Here is a 20,688-nt window from a genome sequence, read left to right as displayed (position 1 = left end):
AAGGAAGGGAAGGGGGGAGGGAGGAAGGGAGGGAGGAAGGAGGAGGGAAGGAAAGAAGGAAAGAAGGGAGGGAGGAAGGAAGGAAGAAAGGAAGGAAGGAAGGAAGAGAGGAAGGGAGGGAGGGAGGGAGGACAGACGGACGAGTCTGTAGCCGCCCAGAGAAGTGGAGCCTGGGGAGCCCAGGTGGCTGGAGGCGGGTGGCGGGTGGTGGGTGGGAGACGCAGCCAGAAGGGGACAGTCTCGCGTGGTGGGGGTTGCACGTGGACAAGAAGCACGGGGCGGGGGGGACAGAGAAGGAGGCCGTGGCTGAGCGGGCGGGGGCCCCAGGGCGCCGGGGGACGGCTCGGCAGGCCGGCGTCCCTGCCCCGGCACCCCCGGGTGGCACCGTACCTTTGGCGTGCCTGTCCTGGAACTCCGTGAGGAAGCGTGTGATGCGGTCCGAGGGGATGGCGAAGGAGATGCCGGCCGCAACCTTGAGCGTGTTGATGCCGATGACCTCTCCGTCCTGTGCGGGGCCGTCCGAGGGGGCGGTCACCCGGGGAGCCCGAGCCCCGTGGCCGCCGCCCGGCTCCCGTGGCCGACCGGCCGTCACCGCCCCCCGAGGGGCTCCCGGAAGCTGTCCGGGAAAAGGCGCTCCGGGGTTCGCCTCCGGGCCAGGGACCCCCCACCTCTCCCTCCAAGCCGGACCCCTCCTCTCCCTCGCCAGAGAGTGTCGGTACGGGAGCTCGCGGTCCGCCCCGCGAGGAGGACACCCCCAGCAGCATCCCGGGAGCCCAGACGGGGGGGGTGATGAGGCGTACGCGCCCCTCTCTGCCTTCCTTCTAGAAGCGCGGCTGGGGGCGTGAGGTCGGGGCGGCTCCCGGCATCACCCGCCCCCTCTGCACCCTGGGAGCTGGCCTCCCCCCGCCGCCCCCACCCTGCACCCCTCGAGGCTGCAGCCGGGGCCCCGGACACACCTCGCTCTTGACACCCTCCCGGAAGGCACTCCTCTCCATACCCAGCACGCACCCCCTGCGCCGGCTTTTCTGGCCCCCAGCCTGAAGCCCACCTGCACGACTTTCTCGAACACCAGTGCTGCGGCCTTCGTCCCGCTGAGCGTCTGACCCCTCCCGCTCGTGCCGTGCTGCTCCCCGGACTATCTTTCCCCTGCACGTCCCTCTCAACCCCAGACCCTCGGTCTCCACGGTGCAAGTTAGATGCTCCCTCCTCCAGGAAGCCCTCCCTGCCTGCATCCCTGCAGAGCCCCCTCACTGCTCCTCACGTCACACTTGCCCACAGGAGCTCCCCAGGACGGGAGGGCATCCAACAATTCTCAGGGCCCAGAGCCGGACTGATTTCTGAACTGAACTTTGGGTTGATTCTGGAAATCTCCCCTGGGATGGGAATAAGCCTGACTCTGGGGCCCAGGGCAGACCTGAGGCGGGGGTGACCCAACAGGGCTGGGACAGAAGGAGGACGCCCACACCCTCGCACGTAAACGCAAGGATGGGGGGCCCAGAGCCGTGACCGGCCGTGACCTGTGTCTCCCCTGCCCCAGGTCCTTGATGGGCATGTGGTCCCCGCCTGGCTGCTGTTCTGGGTCACCCTTACTCAGCATCCCTGGGGGCTTGGGAGGCTGGGCAACAGGCACTTGGGGTCATGCCCTCCCCCGGGGCCCCCAGCCCAGCCAGCGGGTGCGAAGACTCAAGGCACATCTTCGAGGTTCCATCCCCGCCTCGGGGCCGTGCTGCCACGTGAGTGGAGGACTTGGGGACACTCACCAGGTTCACCAGAGGTCCCCCCGGAGTTCCCGTACTGCAAGGGAGGAAACGAGACGTTAGGTGAGCCCTGAGCCCCTCGCGGGTTCCTGAAGCTCTGTCTCCCGAGCCCTCACTGTTAACCAGCACAGAAGATGGGTACTCGGATTTTACCCCCAACAGCATCGAAAGGCCTCACTCCTGCCCCCATTTCACAGGTAAGAAGGCTGAGGCCCCGGAGGGCCACGTGGACGCCGTCTGGCCTGGCCGGAGCTCTCTGCGCACAGCCGCACGCCTCCAGATTCGCCTCACGGGGTACAGTTCTTCCCCACCCGCCTCGAGGGGTCTCTGCAAAGACTAACATTTCCAGAAGAGCCCCGAACCATGGCAAACCAGAGAGGTGGGTGTGGGGCGCCTGGGGCAGAGCGCGCCGTGAGCCCCCCGATTCGGTAGCAACACTGAGGACGAGAAAAGCGAGGCCGACAGGGTGAGTGGCTCGGGCGCGGCTACGCCTCTGCGTCCCCCAAGGGCTGGCCCGGGTCGGGAATGAAGCCGCCGACTCCCAGGGCGGGCCTGGCGCCCGCGTGCAGAAGTCACAGGGAGTCCAGGCCCCGCTCAGCGTATAGAAGGACCTTTCTAGCACGCGGGCCGGGCGACGCGAGGACTCACGTTGATGATGGCGTCTGTCTGGATATAGTCCATGTCTGAGTCCCGGAGGCCCAGCTCCTTGCCGTCCCGCTGGGCCGTGCTGACGATGCCCGTGGTCACCGTGTTCTGCAGGGCAAACGGACTGCCGATGGCCACCACAAACTCGCCGGGCCGCAGGTCTGCCGAGTGGCCCAGCAGCAGGGCCGGGAGCTTCTTCTGCGGGGGGGGACACGGGGAGGGAGGCTCAGCTGTCTGCCCTGGGTGACACTGGAGCCAGATCAAGGCCGGGACGGTCCCAGGAGGGCCGGAGCGGCTGGAGAGACCCATCGGGGGTGAAGGCCGAGGCAAGCTGCCAACTCAGACGGAGGCCGGGCTGGCCTCCAGCCGACCCCGTAGCAGGAGAGACCCGGGCTGGAGTCCTTGGAACAGCGCCTCAGCCGCACCAGTGACCACGGGGGGTCCCCAGGTGGGCTGCAGGGGTCACACACAGGGAGGAGGCCCACGGGGTCCGGCTGGGCACAGCCTCTGAGGTCATCGAGCTCAGTGGTTCGTTCGGTGGCCACAGGTCCCTCTGAAAGCCTGACAGGGGCTACGAATGCCGTCAAAAATGCATCACACACAGACTGGTGCCTAGGACTGCAGGGGCCCTGGAGCCCTAGTTTTGGAACCCTTGATCCAGCTCAACCAGATCTCCCGATGTAGACGCACAGGGAAACTGAGGCCCAGAGCGGCGAGGTGACTCAGCCAAGCTCTGCCATCACCCCCTGCCCACGGAGACGCCTGCCCACTCCAGTTTCACGTGGAGCCAGCCCGTCTGTCTGTCTGAGTCCACGGCTGGGCCGGCAGCTCTGAGGGCCAGCCGTGTTGGGGTCGCCTCCGTGTTCCGGAAGCTGCAGGAGACACGCTCAGAGGGGGGTGCTCCTGAGCGGGCTTAAGGTGCCCAAGTGCGCACAGTGGCAAACGTGGAATCCACGGCGGCCGAGGCCCCGTCGCCAGCACCTCCGTGAATCTGGGGGTCCGGTGTCGCACCCCTTACGTCCGAGGCCACCACCGGGGAGGGGCACTGCTTCTGGGGGCTCCCGGGGGACGGCAGTCATTTGCAGACACAAAGCTTTACGAGAAGGTGCCGGCGACCGTCCTGTCCCGATCGCGGGGGGCCTCCCTCTAGCTCTGGATAGACAAGGACCCCACACCTCGGGCCCTCTGAGCACCCGGTTGTGTGTGGTCACTCCCCTTTCCTCCCTGGCAGTGGCCTCCTCTTTCTGCTCTAGCCACCATGCCACTTAAGGTCTTCTGTCCCAGGGCAGCTCCCAGTACAAACGGGGGGACCTGTGAACGGGGGTGAGGCGAGCCGGCAGGGCTCCACTCGGCCCTTCCTCACCTGCCCGCGTGGCCGCGGGGCCACAGCCCCCCCCAAGGCTGGGGGGGGCCACCACGCGCGGGACCCAGGGGCTGAGGCAGCTCCCGCTGGGAGGTCGTGCAGGCCTTACTAAAGTCCACCCGCCCCTGGGGCCACGGACGGCTGCTGCGTGTGCCCCTCGGGATTGTGTCGCGGCGCCTGGAACAGGAGAGACCCGGCGACCGCCAGACCAGCGGTCCAGTCTGGCTCTGTGCCACCCTGTTGGGGTCCTCGGCAGGGGCTGCACCCTGTGGCCCTCGGGCCAAATGCAGCGTGCTGCCTGTTTCTGTTTTGTAAATAAAGTTTTATGGGGACACGGCCACGGGCTCGTGTGGCCTGTGGTGGCTGCGTCGTTGAGAGGCGTCCCCAGAGGGCCCGGACCCCACAAAGCCTCGAAGTGCTTACTATCTGGAGCTTCACCGAGGACGTCTGCCAGCCTCTGTCTTGAGCACACCCCGTGCCCCGCCCCAGCCTCAGTTTCCCCATCTTTAGAACGGAGGTGGTGGCCCCGGGCTCAGTAACTGCCGTGGGAAAGGGTCCCCGTTGGGATAAGCCTCTCCTCCTCCCTGGATCGGGCAAGAAGGAGCCTCCTCACAGAAGATTCATTATCACCAAAACCACACACTTTCATTCAGAAAGAGCAGAAGCGGGATTCCAAGTCAGCCAAGCCAGACTCACCAGCACAGACAGCCGTCTGGTCACCGGCCTCACGGCAGGGGCAGGCTGCCCTCACCGAGAGTCACGACCACAACACCGGATGTGCCCTGCCCCGGCTTAGTGACTTAACCTCTCTGACCTCAGTGTCCCCTCGGAAGCAGCAGGACACCGACGCCCCTTCTGTCAAGGGCGGTGGGGCGCAGGCACAGTGCCAGCCCCTGGCGGTGACGCGGGATGGCTGTGGCCCCGCTGTGGGCCCCCGCCTGGCCAGCTGGGGGGACGGGATGTGGAGGGACCGGGGCGTGTGTCCCGGAGCTCCAGGCCAGCGTCCCGTCAGCCCCACGGGGGAAGCTGCATGTCCTGGAGTGAGCCGGGAGGGACGCAGGCAGCGTCCCTGGGCCTTGGAGGACGCCCCTCCACGAATGACTTGGGGGCACATCGCTGGCTGGCGGGTGGCAGCCCGGCTCTGCTCGCACACGGCAGCTCAGGAGGCAGGGGCGGGGGGTCTGGAGACCCCGGTTCTAGGCTGGCCCGCCCCCGTGGCTGGGCCTCGGTTCCTCCGAGCGTCCCCACAGGGAGGTCGGGCCGAGGCGTCTCCGAGCGCTGGGGCCTGGGAAGGCGCCCCCGCCCCCGCCCGCCGCCCACTCACCTTGGGGTGGATCTGGATGGTGGCGATGTCCGACTTCTTGTCGATGTCTTTGATGGTGGCCTCGTATGTGTCTCCGTTCTGCAGCTGCACCTTGAGCTGCTGCCGGCCCGAGACGGCATTGGAGGTGGACACCACGTGGGCGTTGGTGACGATCAGGCCGGCCTCCGACATGATGAAGCCCGAGCCGCTGGACAGGGGCACATTGCGGCCAAACAGGGGGTGTCTGCGGGGAGCGAGCGCGGACGGGGGGGGGGGGTGGTCAGGGCGGGCGGGGGCCCGCTGGAGGGGAGCGGAGCCCCGTGTGGGGTAAGAGAACGCGGTTCGGGGCCCCCCACCCCCACCCCGCCCTCAGGCCCAGCCCTGCCACCTTCGGCTGCGGCCTTGGCCGGCTCACTTAACGCCGGGCCCCTCTTCACGGCCTCAAGGGGGGGCGGTGACCTCTGACTTGCAGTCTGCCGGGAAGGGACGCGAGGCCCACGCCTGGCAGGCCTGTTAGGACAGGCGGGCACAGAGCTGGAGCCAGACAGGCCGGCACTCTAATCTCAGGGCCGTCCCGCTCATTACCTGCCTGGCCGTGGGCAGGCCTCAGTCTCCCCAGCTAGGAAATGGGGCATCTACCCTGCTGGGTGTGACGCCTGTTGTCCAAAGCGCCTGGGGGCAGGAAGCCACTCAACAAACAGGGCTGGGGGGACAGCGCAGCAGGTGCCGGGGTCCCCGGGGGGGGTACTTCTCCGCGGAGGGGCAGATGGGACCGTGCAGGGAAGGGGCAGTGCTGGGGGGGGTCGCGTTCCCACCCCGCCCGGTCCCCTCCCCTGCCCCGCACCTGCCCCGAAGCCCCAGACGGCGTGACAGGCAGTGCTGGTGGCAGGCTCTGCTCCATGATGACACCAGGTGTCATCCTTCCGGGGACTCAGGGGGGCGGAGGGGACAGCGGACGGTGCAGGGCGGGGTGTGTGCTCAGACACAAGCAGACAGAGGCCGGGGCCCGGCCTCTGTCTCCGTGAACAGGAGCAAACGGTCAGAGGTCAGAGTTCCCTGATGTGTGACCACGCCCAGCCGCCCGCAGGGCCAAGAGGGAACCATGGCCGCGGCTCAGGACCCTCTCTGGGGCGGGTCGCCTCTGGGACCCCCGAGGGGCCTGGACGGGGCAGGAGAGAAGGAACTCGAGGGTGGGGGGCTGTCTCAGGGAAGTGAGGGTTGCACAAGACCCACCTCGGCGGGCAGGACCGGTGACCAGAGCCAAGGCCACCGGGCACCCCGAGCCAGACTCCCCGAGTGATTTAATGCTCACGACCACCCTACACGGTAGGAGGCCTTCAGTTTGCGGGTGGGGAAACTGAGGCCCAGGACTTGAACTACTTCTCTGGGTCAGGCAGGCAAAGGGCAGAGCAGGGGTTTGAAGCAGGCAGCCTGGGCACTCGGCCCCAGGGGGACCACGGGATCTGACCACTCACACGGGCCTTTGCCCCCACTCCCCAGCTCCGTGTGGCCCTGGGCGAGGGCTGCACCTGGCCACAACCCCTGCACCCACGGCTAGGGTCTGGCGCTTGTCTGCTGGAGGGGCCCGAGGCGGGCCCGAGGCAGCCCCGGGGGCCTCCCCGCCCAGGCCGGGGTCACAGCCAAGGCTCCCAAGCTTGATGAGCATCTCATCTGCGTCTGGGATCTTGCCCGCTCGGTCTCGTCCACCCACCCACCCACCCACCCACGTGGACATCAGCCTCGGAGGCTGATATGGCAATGGCATTGCCACCTGGCCAGACTGGGCTACAGTCAGCAATTGGCTGGCTCGAAGCCTGGTGCCCGGAGCCTTCTGGAAATACACGGTCCTCGTCTGAGCCACTGGCAAGGCCAGGGACATACCACTTAGCGTGTCCAGTTATAATTTCCTCAATGATATGTCTCAGGGTCTGGAGGTTGCAGAAAGGGCAGTAAGGGGTCAGCTCTGGGGTCTGAGAGACCTGGGGTGAAACCCCGACTTGGCACTCAGCCGCTCTGTGAGCTCAGAGAAGTTTCCAGGCCTCTGCTCCACACCCAGAAAATGGGAACATCAAAGCTTAGCTTCTGGGGCTCAGCCCTGAGTGATAGCAGTCTGTTGGGGTACAGTCTCAGTCAGCACTGAGGGGCGGGCCCCCCGGGCCTGACTCTTGGGGTGACTCCTGTGAGTGCCCGGCTGTCTCCACTAAGAGGTGGGCATTCACCAGGGCTGTTTAGGCAGATGCAGGCAAAGCAGCCGAGGGGGCTCGGAGCACACGGCAGGTGTCCAGGGATACTGCTCTTCCGACAGTGAGCTCATGCCCTTGGCGGCTTGCCACGTGGAGCACCATCAGGGGTGAGCCTCCAGAGATGGGGGGCAGTGACGTCCAGGAGCGAGGTCTCCCCCCGGGCAAGCTCCACGCCCAGGGAGCAGGGAGCCCCGTGCTGGGGCCAGGAATCGGGGCGTGGGGGATTCTGCCCACCCCCAGGGACCGGGGGCCACCCGGTCCTCTGTGCCTCGGTGTTGGCATAATGGCACCGGCCGGCCTCCACCCCTCGGGACAGCGCTGCTGGGGAACGGGGCTCTGGCCCTGCATGCCTCATCTGGGCCGTCTGGAGGCCCCCTCCCACACAGGGGCCACGAGGTTAAGACAAGGAAGAGGAACCCTGAACGCGAGACGTCGACTGTCAGCGTCTTCTCTCTGGGGAGCACAGGACGCCCCGGGAGACCTCAGGACTGCCCTGAGCCATCAGCCGTCGGGGCCCCGGAGCTTCCCAGAAGCAGCTCTGACAGTCTCAGGGCCACCAGAGCCGACATCGCGGTGCGCCTGCTTACCACGCCCTGGCGCTGTGAGGTCGGTATCTGCCCCCCGCCTTGGCAGGGAGACCAGAGTCAGGGGCCGCCCTCCCCAAGGGCGCCAGGTGTCGGGGAGGTCTGCCGGACCCCACGTGCGCTCGGCTTCGACCGCCCCCGTGCTAGAATGGGGGTGGGGGGTGCCCGGGAGGGGTTCGCACACCTCAGGAAGAGCTCTATGTGGACCACGGCCGGTGCGATCTTCTCCACCACGTCCGCGATGAAGTTGAACTTGTACCTCGGGCTGGTCAGCTGGTGGAGACCTGCGCTGGCAGGAACAACCAGGCGCATTAATGAGGCCCAGACACCGCCAGCGGTGCCCCGAACCCCCCCCCCCCCGGGAGGAAGCTCCAGCGAGGACCCCCCCCTCCGAGGCTCAGAGCCCCTCAGGGATGCCCGACACTCAGCCCGGTGACACCCAGATATTTGGGAGGGGGCTCCCTCGTCCCAGGAATGGTTACTGTGGAGTCTCCTCACTGGACGCGATACCACCGGGCGGGCCGGGAGGCTCAGAGATGTCAGGGCACTTATCCTGGGCTGCAAAGCAGTGACGGGACACTTGAGCCAGACCCGAGCCAGCCCCCTGGGCCCTCACCCTTTCTCTCATCCAGAGCAATGCCCTGGCGTGAGGCCACCGTCCCCTCCCCCACCGGCTCTGGCCCGTCCTCCGGCCCGTGCTAGTGCCGTGATCGGGCAAGGTGACAGCAGAGGTCCCCGGCCATCCCTTCGGAGCTGCCCCGGTCTGGCCCTGGGGTGGCCCCCTCCCAGGCCCCGCGGGACTCCGGATGTCTGCGTCGCCACGGCCCCCCATCCAACTTGGCCGGACCCCAGTCCGACTTTCCAGGCGGTTCATGAACCCCCTGGAACCCTTGCCGGCTCAGATTTCTGCTGCTGTCAGCAATGGGGGCCGCCGCCTGCCGGGACCGCAGGCCTGAGGGATGTGGGTGGCACCGGGCCCACACCCCTTCGGTCTCCCTGCTCGGGCATGTGCTGAGCTCTCTCCGGTCGCAGCCAGAGACTGGCGGTACCTGGAACCGGGCCCGCCCAGCACTGCTTGTAAGCGGCTCCCCGAATGAGCCGAGTGCTGGGAGTCCCGCAGGCCGGGCTTGGCTGGGCAGCCCCACTTCCGGCTGTGTGGCTTCAGGCAAATCACTCACCCTCTCTGGGCCTTGACTCCTAGTCTGAAAATGAGGCTGAAGGTGCCCCCCCCCACCCCCGACCTGTGGGAACCGGGTACGGATGTGACTTGTGAGCCTAACCCTGCACCCCGGGACTGGTGTTGGCGAGCAAAGAGGGCTCGGCCCGTGAAGTCCAGTTCTGGGAGGTGAGGGGTCATCAGGGTTGAGTGAGAATCCGGAGTTTTCCGTTTTGCCCAGAGGGACAGGAGGTAAGGCGAGTGCAGCCATCATCGGTGTTGCATAAACATCTGGGGCAAATGCAGGGCTCTCCACACCCCGACTCGTCTCCCCACGTCCAGGAGGCGGCCAGGGCGGGGGGCACTGCCCTCATCTTAAAGGTGGGAAAACTGTGGCTCCCTGAGCTCAGTGCTCTTGCCTGGAGATGCGTCTCTAGTTAGAGAAGGCAGGTTCTGAGCGCAGGCCGAGGGCTCTCCTCCTTAGGGGTCCCGAGTGTCCGTTATGCCTGAACCGGAGAGAGCTTCCCTCGGGGTCCAAGGTCAGAGGTGGGGAGGAGCCACCCCTCCCCCCACCAGTTCTGTGATGTCTGCCTCTCAGCCAGGCAGTGGGCGCTGGACAGGGGGGCCCAGGCCACCGTGGTCAGCCTGAATCAAAGGCTGCCTGTCCAGGGTGGTCAGAGCCTGCCGGCCACCGCGAGGCCCCTCACCCATCAAAATGCAGGCGGCCAGGGGCTGCCCGGCCTGGGAGCCCTCTTCCTCCGGGTGGCAAAACCCTCGGAGGGGCGGGGTGTAAGGCTCAGAGGTCACATTAACGGGGGCCCCGGGGCAGGGCCCACTGTGGGCCAGGGTTCCTTCCACGCTCCCAGCACGCCGTCGCGGTCGGAGTCTGTATCTCCACGCGGGATGGCTAAGTCTCCCTGATGCTCTGCGACCGAGGCCGCCAGTCAGCTGGGGGGGCTGAGCCCAGCTCTGCCCTCTCCACCTCGAGGCAACCCCCCTGGGAGCCCACGTCATACTCTGGCCTCCGGGCACAGGGAAGGAAACCAGCCACAGAGTCTGCGGCCCTGTCCAGGTTCCAGTCTCTGACGAGACGTTCCTGGCCGGGCAGTTCCTGTGCCCTGGGGACCTCAGAGGACCCCGACCCCAGGCCCTTGTCTCTTCCACCAGATGGGCGTTTGGCAGGGTCTGCCGGGTTTCCCCGGCCGAGGCTCGCGCCCACCGTGCTCTGCTGGGGCGGCCAGTCCCCGAGGGCCCAGTCAAGGGTCACCCTCTCCCTGCTGTGTAACCTGTTGGGCCATTTACCCCCAGTCTCTGCTTCATCACCCACCGTTCTGCGCCTCACCTGCACAGACCATTCCCCACTTCGCCCCGCAGGACGCGCCAGCTTGTCCCGGGCACAACTCCAGTGCCGTCTCCTCCAGGCAGTCCCCCGGCAGGCTCCTTCCAGCCAGCATGAGTCTCTCCCTCCTGGGGTTCCCAGTGTAATGCCCCACCCACGGCCCTGCCTCTCATGTGGGGTATGTTCAAGCCACACTGGCCGAGCGCCTCTGTGTGCACCTGAGTTCAGGCGAGTCGGGCACAGCACAGTGTGACGGAGGATGGGGCACAGAAAAGCCCAGAGGTGCCCCAATCCGGGTCCCAGGGACTTCAGAGCCTGAGTCCTCCCTGACCCAGAGCCTGGGGCACCCCTCCGAGACTCCTGGGTCAGCCAGCTGATGACTAGAGCCCCGCCGGGCCCTGTCCCTTTAAGCAGAGCCCCGCGGTGGGCGGTGGGGAGGGGGTGGTGGGGCGGGGCAGGCCTGTTTCCTGGTCCTCCTCCCTACACACAGATGAATCACCCCATGAATCAGTGGGAAGGGAGGACTCGGTTCCCACAGCCTCTTTCCACATGAAAACCGTGGGCCCCACGGCTGGAAAGCAGACTCTGTTTATTTGGGCTTTTGACAACCCCCACCCCCACCCCCTCCTCCAGCCAAAGTTCTGAAGTCAACAGTCGGTCCCCAGCAGATTCAGCCGTTAGCCTTTGTCGTTGTTGTGGTCGTGTTTTGTTTTCAAAAATAAACTGTGACCCACGGGCTCTGGAAGGTCCAGTTCGTGCGGAATTCGACACGGCAAAGCAACCGAGGCCAGGTGTCCAGTGGGGCCTCCCGGGAGAGGAAGGGACACGGCCAGGATGGGACGGACTGGGACAAGGGTTGGCAGGGAGAGAAGCTGGGCGTCAGGGCTCCACCCCAACACCCTGGCGCGGCCGAGCTCCCTGGAGGGCTCAGGGACGGCGGCAAACCCCGAGAGAGGACTTTACTACGTGCCAATTCTGGAGAGCCATACTGCCACGGAACAACAGAGGGGGAGACCAAGGCCCAGAGTGGGAAAGTGACTAGCCCAGACATCCCGCCGGGCCGCCCTATAGTGTTGTTACACAGGCTGTGGACTGCACCAGCCCAGGACCATTACTAATGAAGGTCACAGCATGAGTGGCTTCCCTTGGAGTTGGGCAGTGCGCAGCCTGCCCGACTACGCATTACCCCTCCAGTGCATAACAGGCACTGAGACCCAGTTCTGGCCCTCTCTGAGCTCATTGCCTTGATTCCATCAGAAGAGGCCCCCACCTGTCACGCCGTGGTTAGCTGTGAACTGGGATGGAAGGGCCGTGGGCAGATGACCGCAAAACCTGGGCCTATGCGTCCGTAATGCTGAACACAGCTTGCAGACCAGATGACGACGTCTTAGCGGTGCCTTCGAGGCCCAGGCTCTACCTGCACCTGTCGCTCTCCCCTCTGGGCCCCCGGCTCCCTTCCCTCGTCCCTCCAGCCCAGGCCCACCCCCCTCCTCTGGGGAGCCTGCCCCGACTTGGCAGGCTCAGTGACCACTCTCACCCCTCTCGGTCCCACAGTGCCTTGTAACATCCCTTCCCGAGGCATGTCCTTCTGTCCCCATGGCCTGGGCGCCCCAATCCACAGCACTGAGCAGGGAGCAGTGAGACAATGAGTGAATGAGCAAGGGGGGGGGTGCATGGATGTTCTACAGGGACCGGGGTGCTGTCCCAGGGGAACCCCCACGGCCCCCAGCCCCCACCTGCAGGCCGCTCTCACCCATCTGGGGGGGGGGCTCTGAAGCCCCAGGAGCTGCCTCCAGGGACTAATTAGCCCCCAGAGCCAGGTCCCTTGACGCTGACCCCAGGTCCCTCCTCTGTCCCGGGCTGGTCCTCAGCCACTGCGCCTGGCTGTCCTGCCCAGGGGCGCCTGGCCTGGCCAGTCCTCGCCTTGGGGCCAGCCTGGCTCCTCTAATGTGCCAACATCATGGAGGAGAGGCCCTCCCGCCGGCCTGTCTGGACTTTTTCAAGGTGGGTATGCAGGCCAGTCGCCACGGAAGCCAAGGTGTGCTCGGCCCCCGGCCCTCCCCCGACGGGAAGCCCTCCCGGCCCTGACGGGTCCATCAGCGGCTCCTCTGGGCTCAGGCTTCCCAGCCGGGTCCTGGGAAGTCCCCTGGGCATGTGGCAGCCCTTCCACAGACATTGCCTTCCGGCACCTTCTCTTCCTCGACTACCTACCTCTCCTTCACCCTCACGGTTATGGCAGGAACACCCAGCCGTCGGCACTCAGTCTGCTGGCGCTCAGGGCTGTTAGCCTTCACGCTGTGCCAAGCGCTTTGGACTCCTCGCCTGACTGCTCAGCGGCCCGGCGGGAAGGACACCACTGCCATCCCCACTTCACAGATGAGGGATCCGGGGCGCGGAGAGCTTAGGAGACCTGCAGGTGGTGTAGCTGGGACTCAGCCCTGAGAACCGAACAGGGTCGCGGTTCTGGCTCTGCCCGTCACGCACTCCGGGGTGAAAGCATACAGTTGGGCAGGTTGGACACTGCACATCTCCAAGGGTTCACCTGCTCCCCCCTGCCTCTACACCTGGTGTTCGGTGTGGGGCACACACACGTGCATCCTGGCCACACCTTTGCTGCACTGAGGACAAGGGACCTGCGACTTCATTCTCTTTCTTACCTGCTTATTTAACAACCTTATCAAAATCAGACAGAAAAGCCACTTCCCCAAGGCGCTGGAGGTCTGCCTCGCGTGCGGAACAGCACATGGAAAATCAGGGGAATCTGGGCTTGGGCAGAGCTGTCCCTCCCCAGCTGGGGTAGCTCGATGCCCCCGCTAAGCTTTTTCTTCTAACGGGCCATGAAAATAAGACCTCAAGAATGTGTGTTTAAGGCTTTGACAGCCTGAAGCACAAGCCTGGCGTCTCCCCCTTGACCTTGGGGAACCTCGGGGCCTTCCTCCCTCAAAGCAAAGGCCCGGGAGGAGGCCTGAGACCCTCGGGCAGGACACAGCGCTCACTCCGCCAGGCGCCCGCCCACTTCCTTGTCTGGTTTGTGCAAACCCCAGGCCCCTGGGGAGGCCGCGCGAGTGTGGCTGGGCCCCGTCCCCCCCAGAGCTCCTGGCAGGCGGGTGAGCTGGCGGACGACTGAGGGGTGCCCGTCGGGTGCCTGGAGCCAGCGGGTGGAGCCTGGAACACCGTGGGTCCAGCTCACCCAGCACAGGGCTCGTCTGGCTGAGCCGCGCAGCTCCGGTCATCCTCACGTGGCTGCGTGTCTCCCCTGGGTCCCCTCGGATACGAACCCGGAGGCAAGGATGGGGCTTCGGATCTGGGCGGGCCCACCGCTCCACCGGCCTCACGGGTCGCAGGGGGCCACCACAGGCTGGAGAGGGCCCGCGGCCTGTCCGGAAGCGAGGCCGTGCGCGCCCGACGAGGCAGACCCAGCGACACGGCCCCTGCGCACGGACACGATTGTTCGTCAGCCGGTCTCTTGGAACCCTGCCCCCGCCCCGGACACGGTCTACACCAGAGTGGCCCCAGCACCTGATCCGCACCTAACACCTTGCCTCTCCGGACCCTCTCCTCCAGCGGCCCTGACTCCAGGGGGCCCCGCCATCCTGTCACTCCCCCACCAACCCAACCCCGACGCCCATCAGGGACCCTCAGGCCCTCAGCTGTCACCCTCGCTCGTCACTCCCCCCGGGGCCGCTGCGTGCAGGTGCGTGTGGCAAGTGGAGACGCCCGAGCGGGCAGACCCCAGGGGTTGCTGTGGGGTCCCGGCCGCGCCTCTAGGCTTATGCCGGGAGCACAGGGGGGGGAGGGTGCTTCCCGGGCCCAGCCTGGTCGGCGAAGGCCAGCTGCACGGCACCCCGGGTCTCAGGCTCCTCTCTGCGGGGGCTCCTGGCTCAGGAGTTGCCAGAGGCTGTGTCTCAGCCCTGCCGTCCAGGGTGCAGGGAGCGGGGGTGGGGGGGGGGGGGGGGCGGGGAGCGTCATCCTGCCTGGTCCCCAGTGCAGAATTCCACACACAGGAAGCTGCTAAGGGGATGAAAATCAAACACCAACCAAAGCTCCTAATAAATAAAACAAGGGAGAGACGCCGTCTGAACCTGCACCGGGTCGCACACGGAACACGGATTCCTAAAGGTCACGTCGTACGCTGCCCTCGGGCACCAGGTTTTGAATTAATCGTACGCACCAAGGCCTATTCGTCTGCAGGGGTGGGCAGAGAGGCTTTGAGGGGCAGGGACTCTGGCTAAGTGCAAAAGGGAGCCTCCTCCCTCCACGGACACAAGGAACACATTTACGTCTGTGTTTATCATCCCGGCGACAGACAGGTATCCACGCCAGGGAGTGGTTCTGTCCACCGTGGAGATGGGAAAATGCAAAGCTCCCGGAAAGGTGGTGAGGCCCCATCGCTGGGGGTACGCAAGGAGGGTCGGGATGGAAATAAGGCAGATGATCCGGGTCAGAGAGGTGATGTGAGGGTCTACAGGGGCCCCGGGGTGTGCTCGTGAGGCTAATGAGGGGGTTGCAAGGTGCGGTGATCAGGGAAGGCGGCTCAGGGATGGGGGGTCGTCTAGGTCCAGACAGATGAGGACGTGGCCACATGAAAGTGAGAAAATGGGCACTTGGGCTGCAGGCACAGCATGTGCAAGGGCCCTGAGGTGGGGAGAAGGGCAGGCTGGAGCACGGAAGATGAGGTGGCCGTGCGGGGTGGGGTGGGGGGACCAGACGGCACAGGGCCTCGGGGGTCGGGTCAGTGTCGGGGAGCTGCCGAGGGGGTCCTGCCGGTGACGGGCAGAATGGATTTACCAAGGCCATCCTGGCTGCCGCGTGGAGGAGTGGCGGGAGGGAGGATGAGGGAGGTGAGCGGGGGAGGCCAGCGGTGCGGGGACAAGTAGGGCACTGGTGGCTTGGGGGACGTTTCCAGGCCGAAGACTCGCCTGTGGCTGGTAGGTAAGGAACGAGGGAGGGTGACAAACACTCCTGGCCTAGACTTCCTGGTGGAGGACCACGGCCGGCAGGGACGCAGGACTCCAGCCCCAGGAAGAGGCAGGCGCTGGAGATTGGCCCTGAGTCATCAGCGCCGAGCATCTGAGGGCGGGCCCAGCGAGGGGACAGCGGGCGGGAATTCTGTGCAGAAATGCCCGGGCCGGGCAGTGCCTCACCTGCCGTCATGTGTAGACATCACCCAGCGCCTTCTGGCTGGACCCTTGGGAGGGCGGGGGAAGGGAGGATGCTGCTCTATGGCGGCCGAGCCCAGTGGAGCTGACCTGACTCCAGGCCCTGGGGGCCCTGCGGTCCCCTGCCTGCAGAACGAAGCCTGGGACCCACGACGGTGCCGCCTTCCAAGCCAGCCAGAGCCGAGGCCTGAACAAGTGGCCTCAGACCCCCTTGACCTCTCCCTGCCTCACTGAGCGCCTCTGCGGTGCCTGAAGGGCCAGACTGGCAAGGCCCATTGAGACGGCGCTGGCCCGAGACCCCGGCGCAGCAAGGATTCCGCAAGGACGGGATTCTGCACGCGTAGCCGGCAGAAACCTGGGTGTCTGAGGTCCCTGTACCTGGGGGGACGATGATGGCACAAGGGCCAGGAGTGAGGGCGGGGCCACACTGCGCGAACGGTGCTCACGGACCCCAGCCCCGCGCCCTCCCCACCCCTCTCTTTAAGGCCCCCGCCCCCCCCACCCCGAGGCTCACAGGGTCCCGTGCCCGGGGGACCTTGCCCTCTGCCTCTGCTGTGCTGCGTCCCTCCCGCCGCCCCCTCCTTTGCTGGGAGAGCTCCCGCTCACCGTCCACGGCTCGGCACAGAAGCTGACTCCCCACGTGAAACAGAGACGGGGGTGGGGGCAGGAGTCCTGGCAGCGACAGTAACACGGGAACTAACACACGGTCTGCGGATTACCCATCAGGGGCACGTGCCCATGCACCTCGGCCATCAGTCCCCGCCCCCGCTCTCCCCGGCGGCTGCTACCGTCGGCCTCACTGTCATCAGATGGGAAGGGGGGCGGTAAGCAAGCCGCCTGAGGCCACGCAGTGGCGCCCCAGCCCGTGACCCCTGCGCTGGCAGCCGCCCCCTGTGCACCGAGCGACCTGTGCACCTGTCTGCCGTCAGGCTCTCGCCCTCTTCTCACCCTCCCACGTGTCTCCCCGACCCTCAGGTGTCTCCAGGACAGGGCGTGGACAGGGTCGGCCCCATCCCAGCGCCCTTGCCACCAGCCGGGGGCCAGCTGGACACACAGGGAAGGTACTTTACAAACGTGGACTCGATCAGTCAAGAAACGAGGGTTTCCAAATGCTCAGACAGCCTCCAACCTCCCTGCCTTCCCTGCCCCCAGCCCTGGAGCCTTATTCTAAGAGCGTCCCCCACATGCGGGAGTCAGGGTTGGGGGGGGCCCGTGGAGACAACCACGCCGTAGTGGGCAGGCTCCAGCCCCACCCCGAGCCCCCTGTGTCTCAGAGGCATCGGCGTGGCCTGAGATGGGCCCGCCAGTCCCAAGCCCCAGGGTGGATGGGCCACCCGCGAGGGGGCAGTGTCTAAATACCCACCACCCGTCCCTGGGACTTTGCCCGGCACCGGGCTCTCCTCCCTCACTCTCCTGGGCACCATCCAAACACAAGCCTGACCATATCACCCTCACCTCCCTCCAAGCCCTTCACTGGCTCCCCTAAACAATCACACTTAGGCCTATCTAGTGTTTCCCGGACTGGGTTCCTCGGAACCCCAGTGTGCCAGGAGGTCATACGTGCTCTGCTGACACCTTCTTGGAAAACGCTGGGTTTTATTATTTTTGTGTGTGTGGCGTGTGGGGAGGGGGCGTCCGACCGCAGGTGTCCCCGGAACTTCTGACAGACTCAGGCATCAACTGGGGAAGTCCGGCCTGCAAGATGGAGTCCAAGCCACTGGCACGACACTTATGGCCACTCGTCACCCATCCCTGCCGACCTGCCAGCCCTGGGTGTCACACACGCACACACACACGCTCACGCTCGCGCGCGCACTACTCCCTGTTCCCGGAGAGCCCTTCCCTACCGCCGTTGAACATCCGTCCCCGGCGTGAGATTCAGTTCGGATGCTTCTCATCCCTGAAGCGCTGCAGGTGATATACTCCCCACGGGGCTCCCAGGGCCACAAGCCTGTCCTCGAGGTTAGCGTCTCCCGCCCTGAGGCTATGAAACGAGGGCCCACACAGGGCTTGACTCATCCCCCTGACCTCGGGGCTCAGCGCCCAGCACACCGCGACCCCAAGTACCTATTGGACCAACGCCTTCCTAGGAGGCGCCCCAAACAGATAAAGGGACGGCAGGGTTTTCTAGCATTTTCTTCCACGCACAGGGTCCAGCTGTGTGGCAAGAAGCAGCCCCGGGCCAGCTCCGGGTGGGGGGAGGTCGTCCTGGGGTTTGGAGGGACAGAGGAATTTCCTGCCTCAGCAGCCTGTCCCAGGAGGCTCCGAGCCGCGCAGAGACCCCACAGGCTCCATCACCATTCCCAATAGCCCTCTGGAGACCGGCACTCTAAGACCAGCTCAAAAGAAAGAGGACGTTGGATGTCGCTCAAGAGAACATCCGGACTGGGTGAGATGTAAGACCAGGAAAGACTGCCTTCCACCCAACACCCCCGGGGCGGAGCAGAGCGGAATACGGACCGCGGAAAGGATACACAAGACAGGTACGTGTTGATGAGACCAGACCCCTTGGCGGTCAGGAGAGCACCGAGTTTCCCCTTTAAACCACTTCTGTGACCCTGGGCCTCAGTTTCCCCACCTGGAAGCCCAGGGGTCTGGCTAGATGATTTCCAAAGGGCCTGCCCACGATGCCCAGCCTGGGCCGACGTCCGGGCTCCTCCAAGCTCCGCGCCTCAGTTTCCCCGGGGGGGGCCACCCCCTTCCACCCCGCGCCCCCCTCGCTTACCCGACGGGCAGGCGCCCTTCTGCAGCTGGCGCACGGGCGTCCCGGAGAGCTGCAGCGCGCGCCGGCTGGCCGCCTGCAGCGCGCACACGCTGGCGTAGGTGTGCCCGTCGGTGCCGCACACGGCGTGCGCCCAGCGGCAGCGGCACACGCCGCGCGCGCACTCCAGGCTCTCCCCGCACGGCGAGTCGAGGGGGCGGCCGCACGGCTCGCCCTCGCTGGCGGCGCACACCAGGCAGCAGTTGCACTGGTCGGGCACGTAGCCGCCCGGACAGCGGGGACTCGGGCACCGGGACACGTCGCAGCGCGCGGGGCACGACGCGGCCGGGGGCTCCCGGGCCAGCGCCAGCGCGGCCAGCGCGGCCAGGAGCAGCGCGCGCGCCTGCATCGCGGCCGGGCCGGCGTCCGGCCGCAGCAGCGCGGGGGACGGGCCGGGGACCAGCGGGGGCGCCGAGGCGGTGCTGGGGCCGGGCTGCGGCCGCCTGCGGAGGGGACGGGGAAGGGCGCGCCGCCACATGCGCCGGCGGCTCCGGCGGGCGGGCAGCGGGACCGCTGGGGCACGCGGGGGCGGGGACCGGAGAGGCGCCCGCTCCTTCTGGGCCGACGCTGCGCGCCCCGGGCCCCGCCGCACTTAAAGGCGCGCGCGGCCCGCCCTCGCTGGAAGGGACGGCCCGGCCCCTCGGCCAGCCCCGCCCCGGCCCCCGCCGGCCCCCGCCCGGCCTGGCCTTCCGGGGCCTAGACCCAGCCGGCCGGCCTGGCCTCGGAAACGCGGGCGACGGGTTTGCTGGGGGGCCTGAGGGGCGGGGCCGCGGGCGGGAGGAGCCACCAGGGCACAGGCCTCCTTCGGGCGCTCCCGGAGTCCCGGTGCCAGCCGCGTCCCTGTCCGTGCCCAGGATTCCTCTCCCCGTGGAAATCGACAAGCCCGGATCTCCCTGCCCCTCCTCCCCAGCGCGTCCCCCCCGACCTCCTTGCCCCAAGTCCAGCTTGGAGGCCCAGCAGATGTCACCCCGGCCTGGCTCCCCACCTCCACCGGGGACAAAACCTTCAGGAAGCACCGCCCTAGGCCCGGACTTCCCTCCTCAGAGCGTGGAGGGCACGACCTCTTACTGACATGCCTGACCCAGTTCTGCCTGTCTGGGGGTTCCGGCCCTCAGCGCTCTGTGACCCTGGCAGCCGTCCACAGCTCTGTGCCTCAGTTTCCCCCTCCACCAGAGGGGAAGGAAGAGCACTTTGCTAGCTCACAGGATTGCCAGGAGGAGCCCACGGAGGGCTTGGGGTACGGGACTCTCCTCTGGCGGGCGGCAAACCAGGAGCTGGTCACCACCTCGTGGAGCCGAGGCTCCGAAGCAGAAGCCGATCAGTCAGAGTGGCGGCACGTCGAGCAGGGAAAAAACGCCCGCGCGCCAGCCCTGGGGCCGGAGATCCTCACCCTGTTTGTGTCGTGAGCCCCGCCGGGCACCTGCTGAAGCCTGGGGAGGCAGGCTGTCTCTCGGAAGGACGCTGTTGTAAACGCGTGAAACACACTGGGCAGCATTGCGACGGAAAGGAGCCACCCAAACGCAGAGATTAAAATAGAGCAACGAAATAAGTCTGTGATGGACACACGGGCCTCTTTGTGAACGTGTTAAATAACAGCGTCTGGCCAGGGGCGGGGTTACCAGCCGAGATCTGCAAGCAGCTCGGAGCAGAAGGGACACTTGGGGTGCCCGCAGCAGCCACGGTGGTCATGGAAACACCTGTGGCTTCTCTCGGCGACGGTCACAGGCGGCTCCGTGGCTCGAGCCTACCTCGCCACGGAAGGAAACGCTGCCCTTCAGGGAGGGGCGTTGGTGACCACAGAGATGTCGGTTCTCACCCAAGTTTACGGCCACCCAGGGTGGGAACCGCGGGCCCAGAGGAAGGAGAAGGAGCGGGGGAGGGACGCGGGGCAGGCGCTGGGGGGCCCCCGGCCGTGAGCACCGTGGGGTCCCGAGAGGCAGTGGCCACGAGCATGGACGACAACAGGGCGGTGGGGTGTGAAGGGAGGCTGGGGCTTCCTCTTCTCAAAGGGGCAACAGGGACATGTGCTTTTGCCCCCCCAAAAACCGGAAATGTCTTTTTCTTTGAAGACGTGGAGAATTTCAGGCCCTTTCCTGGAATGACCCCGAACGCCAGGGGTTGGGGACTCCGGGACTGGGCTCCTGGTTTGCATCTCCTGCCGGACGGGCTCAGGCCTCAGCGGTAGAGGGAGTGGCCCGCCCAATGGGGGCATCGTGACCCAGAGCAGACCCTTCGTAGGGGTCCCATCATGCTGCAGACGCCCATCCCTCAGGGCAGTGCTTTCTGGTGCCCGGATTCTACAGGGCCCAGAAGAGCAGAGACCTCAGGAAGGGCCAAGAGCTCATTTCTTCTCACCTTTTTTGTCTACAGGTGGGGAA

The 20,688-nt window shown here is 66.3% G+C and overlaps 1 protein-coding gene across 1 annotated transcript in view; it reads right to left on the bottom strand.

Moving 5' to 3' along the window:
* The window catches only part of HTRA3 (HtrA serine peptidase 3), a 24,287-nt gene extending 5,393 nt beyond the window's left edge, over window positions 1-18,894 (bottom strand). Inside the window, exons 1-6 of the mRNA XM_053901739.1 lie at window positions 18,275-18,894; window positions 8,080-8,179; window positions 5,090-5,312; window positions 2,406-2,600; window positions 1,761-1,794; window positions 391-505 (exon numbers count right to left, since the gene is read on the bottom strand). Of these exons, the coding sequence (XP_053757714.1) occupies window positions 391-505; window positions 1,761-1,794; window positions 2,406-2,600; window positions 5,090-5,312; window positions 8,080-8,179; window positions 18,275-18,788 (1,181 nt within the window). The 5' untranslated portion in view covers window positions 18,789-18,894. The remainder of the gene's footprint in view (window positions 1-390; window positions 506-1,760; window positions 1,795-2,405; window positions 2,601-5,089; window positions 5,313-8,079; window positions 8,180-18,274) is intronic.
* Window positions 18,895-20,688: the final 1,794 nt, after the last annotated feature.

This window comes from Panthera pardus, unplaced genomic scaffold (genome assembly GCF_024362965.1).
Source record: "Panthera pardus isolate Hobbes unplaced genomic scaffold, ASM2436296v1 HiC_scaffold_13, whole genome shotgun sequence".
In the NCBI taxonomy this organism is placed as follows: Eukaryota; Metazoa; Chordata; class Mammalia; order Carnivora; family Felidae; genus Panthera; species Panthera pardus.
The sequence above is the reverse complement of the archived record's forward strand: the minus strand, read 5'-3'. Positions and strand labels throughout refer to the sequence as shown.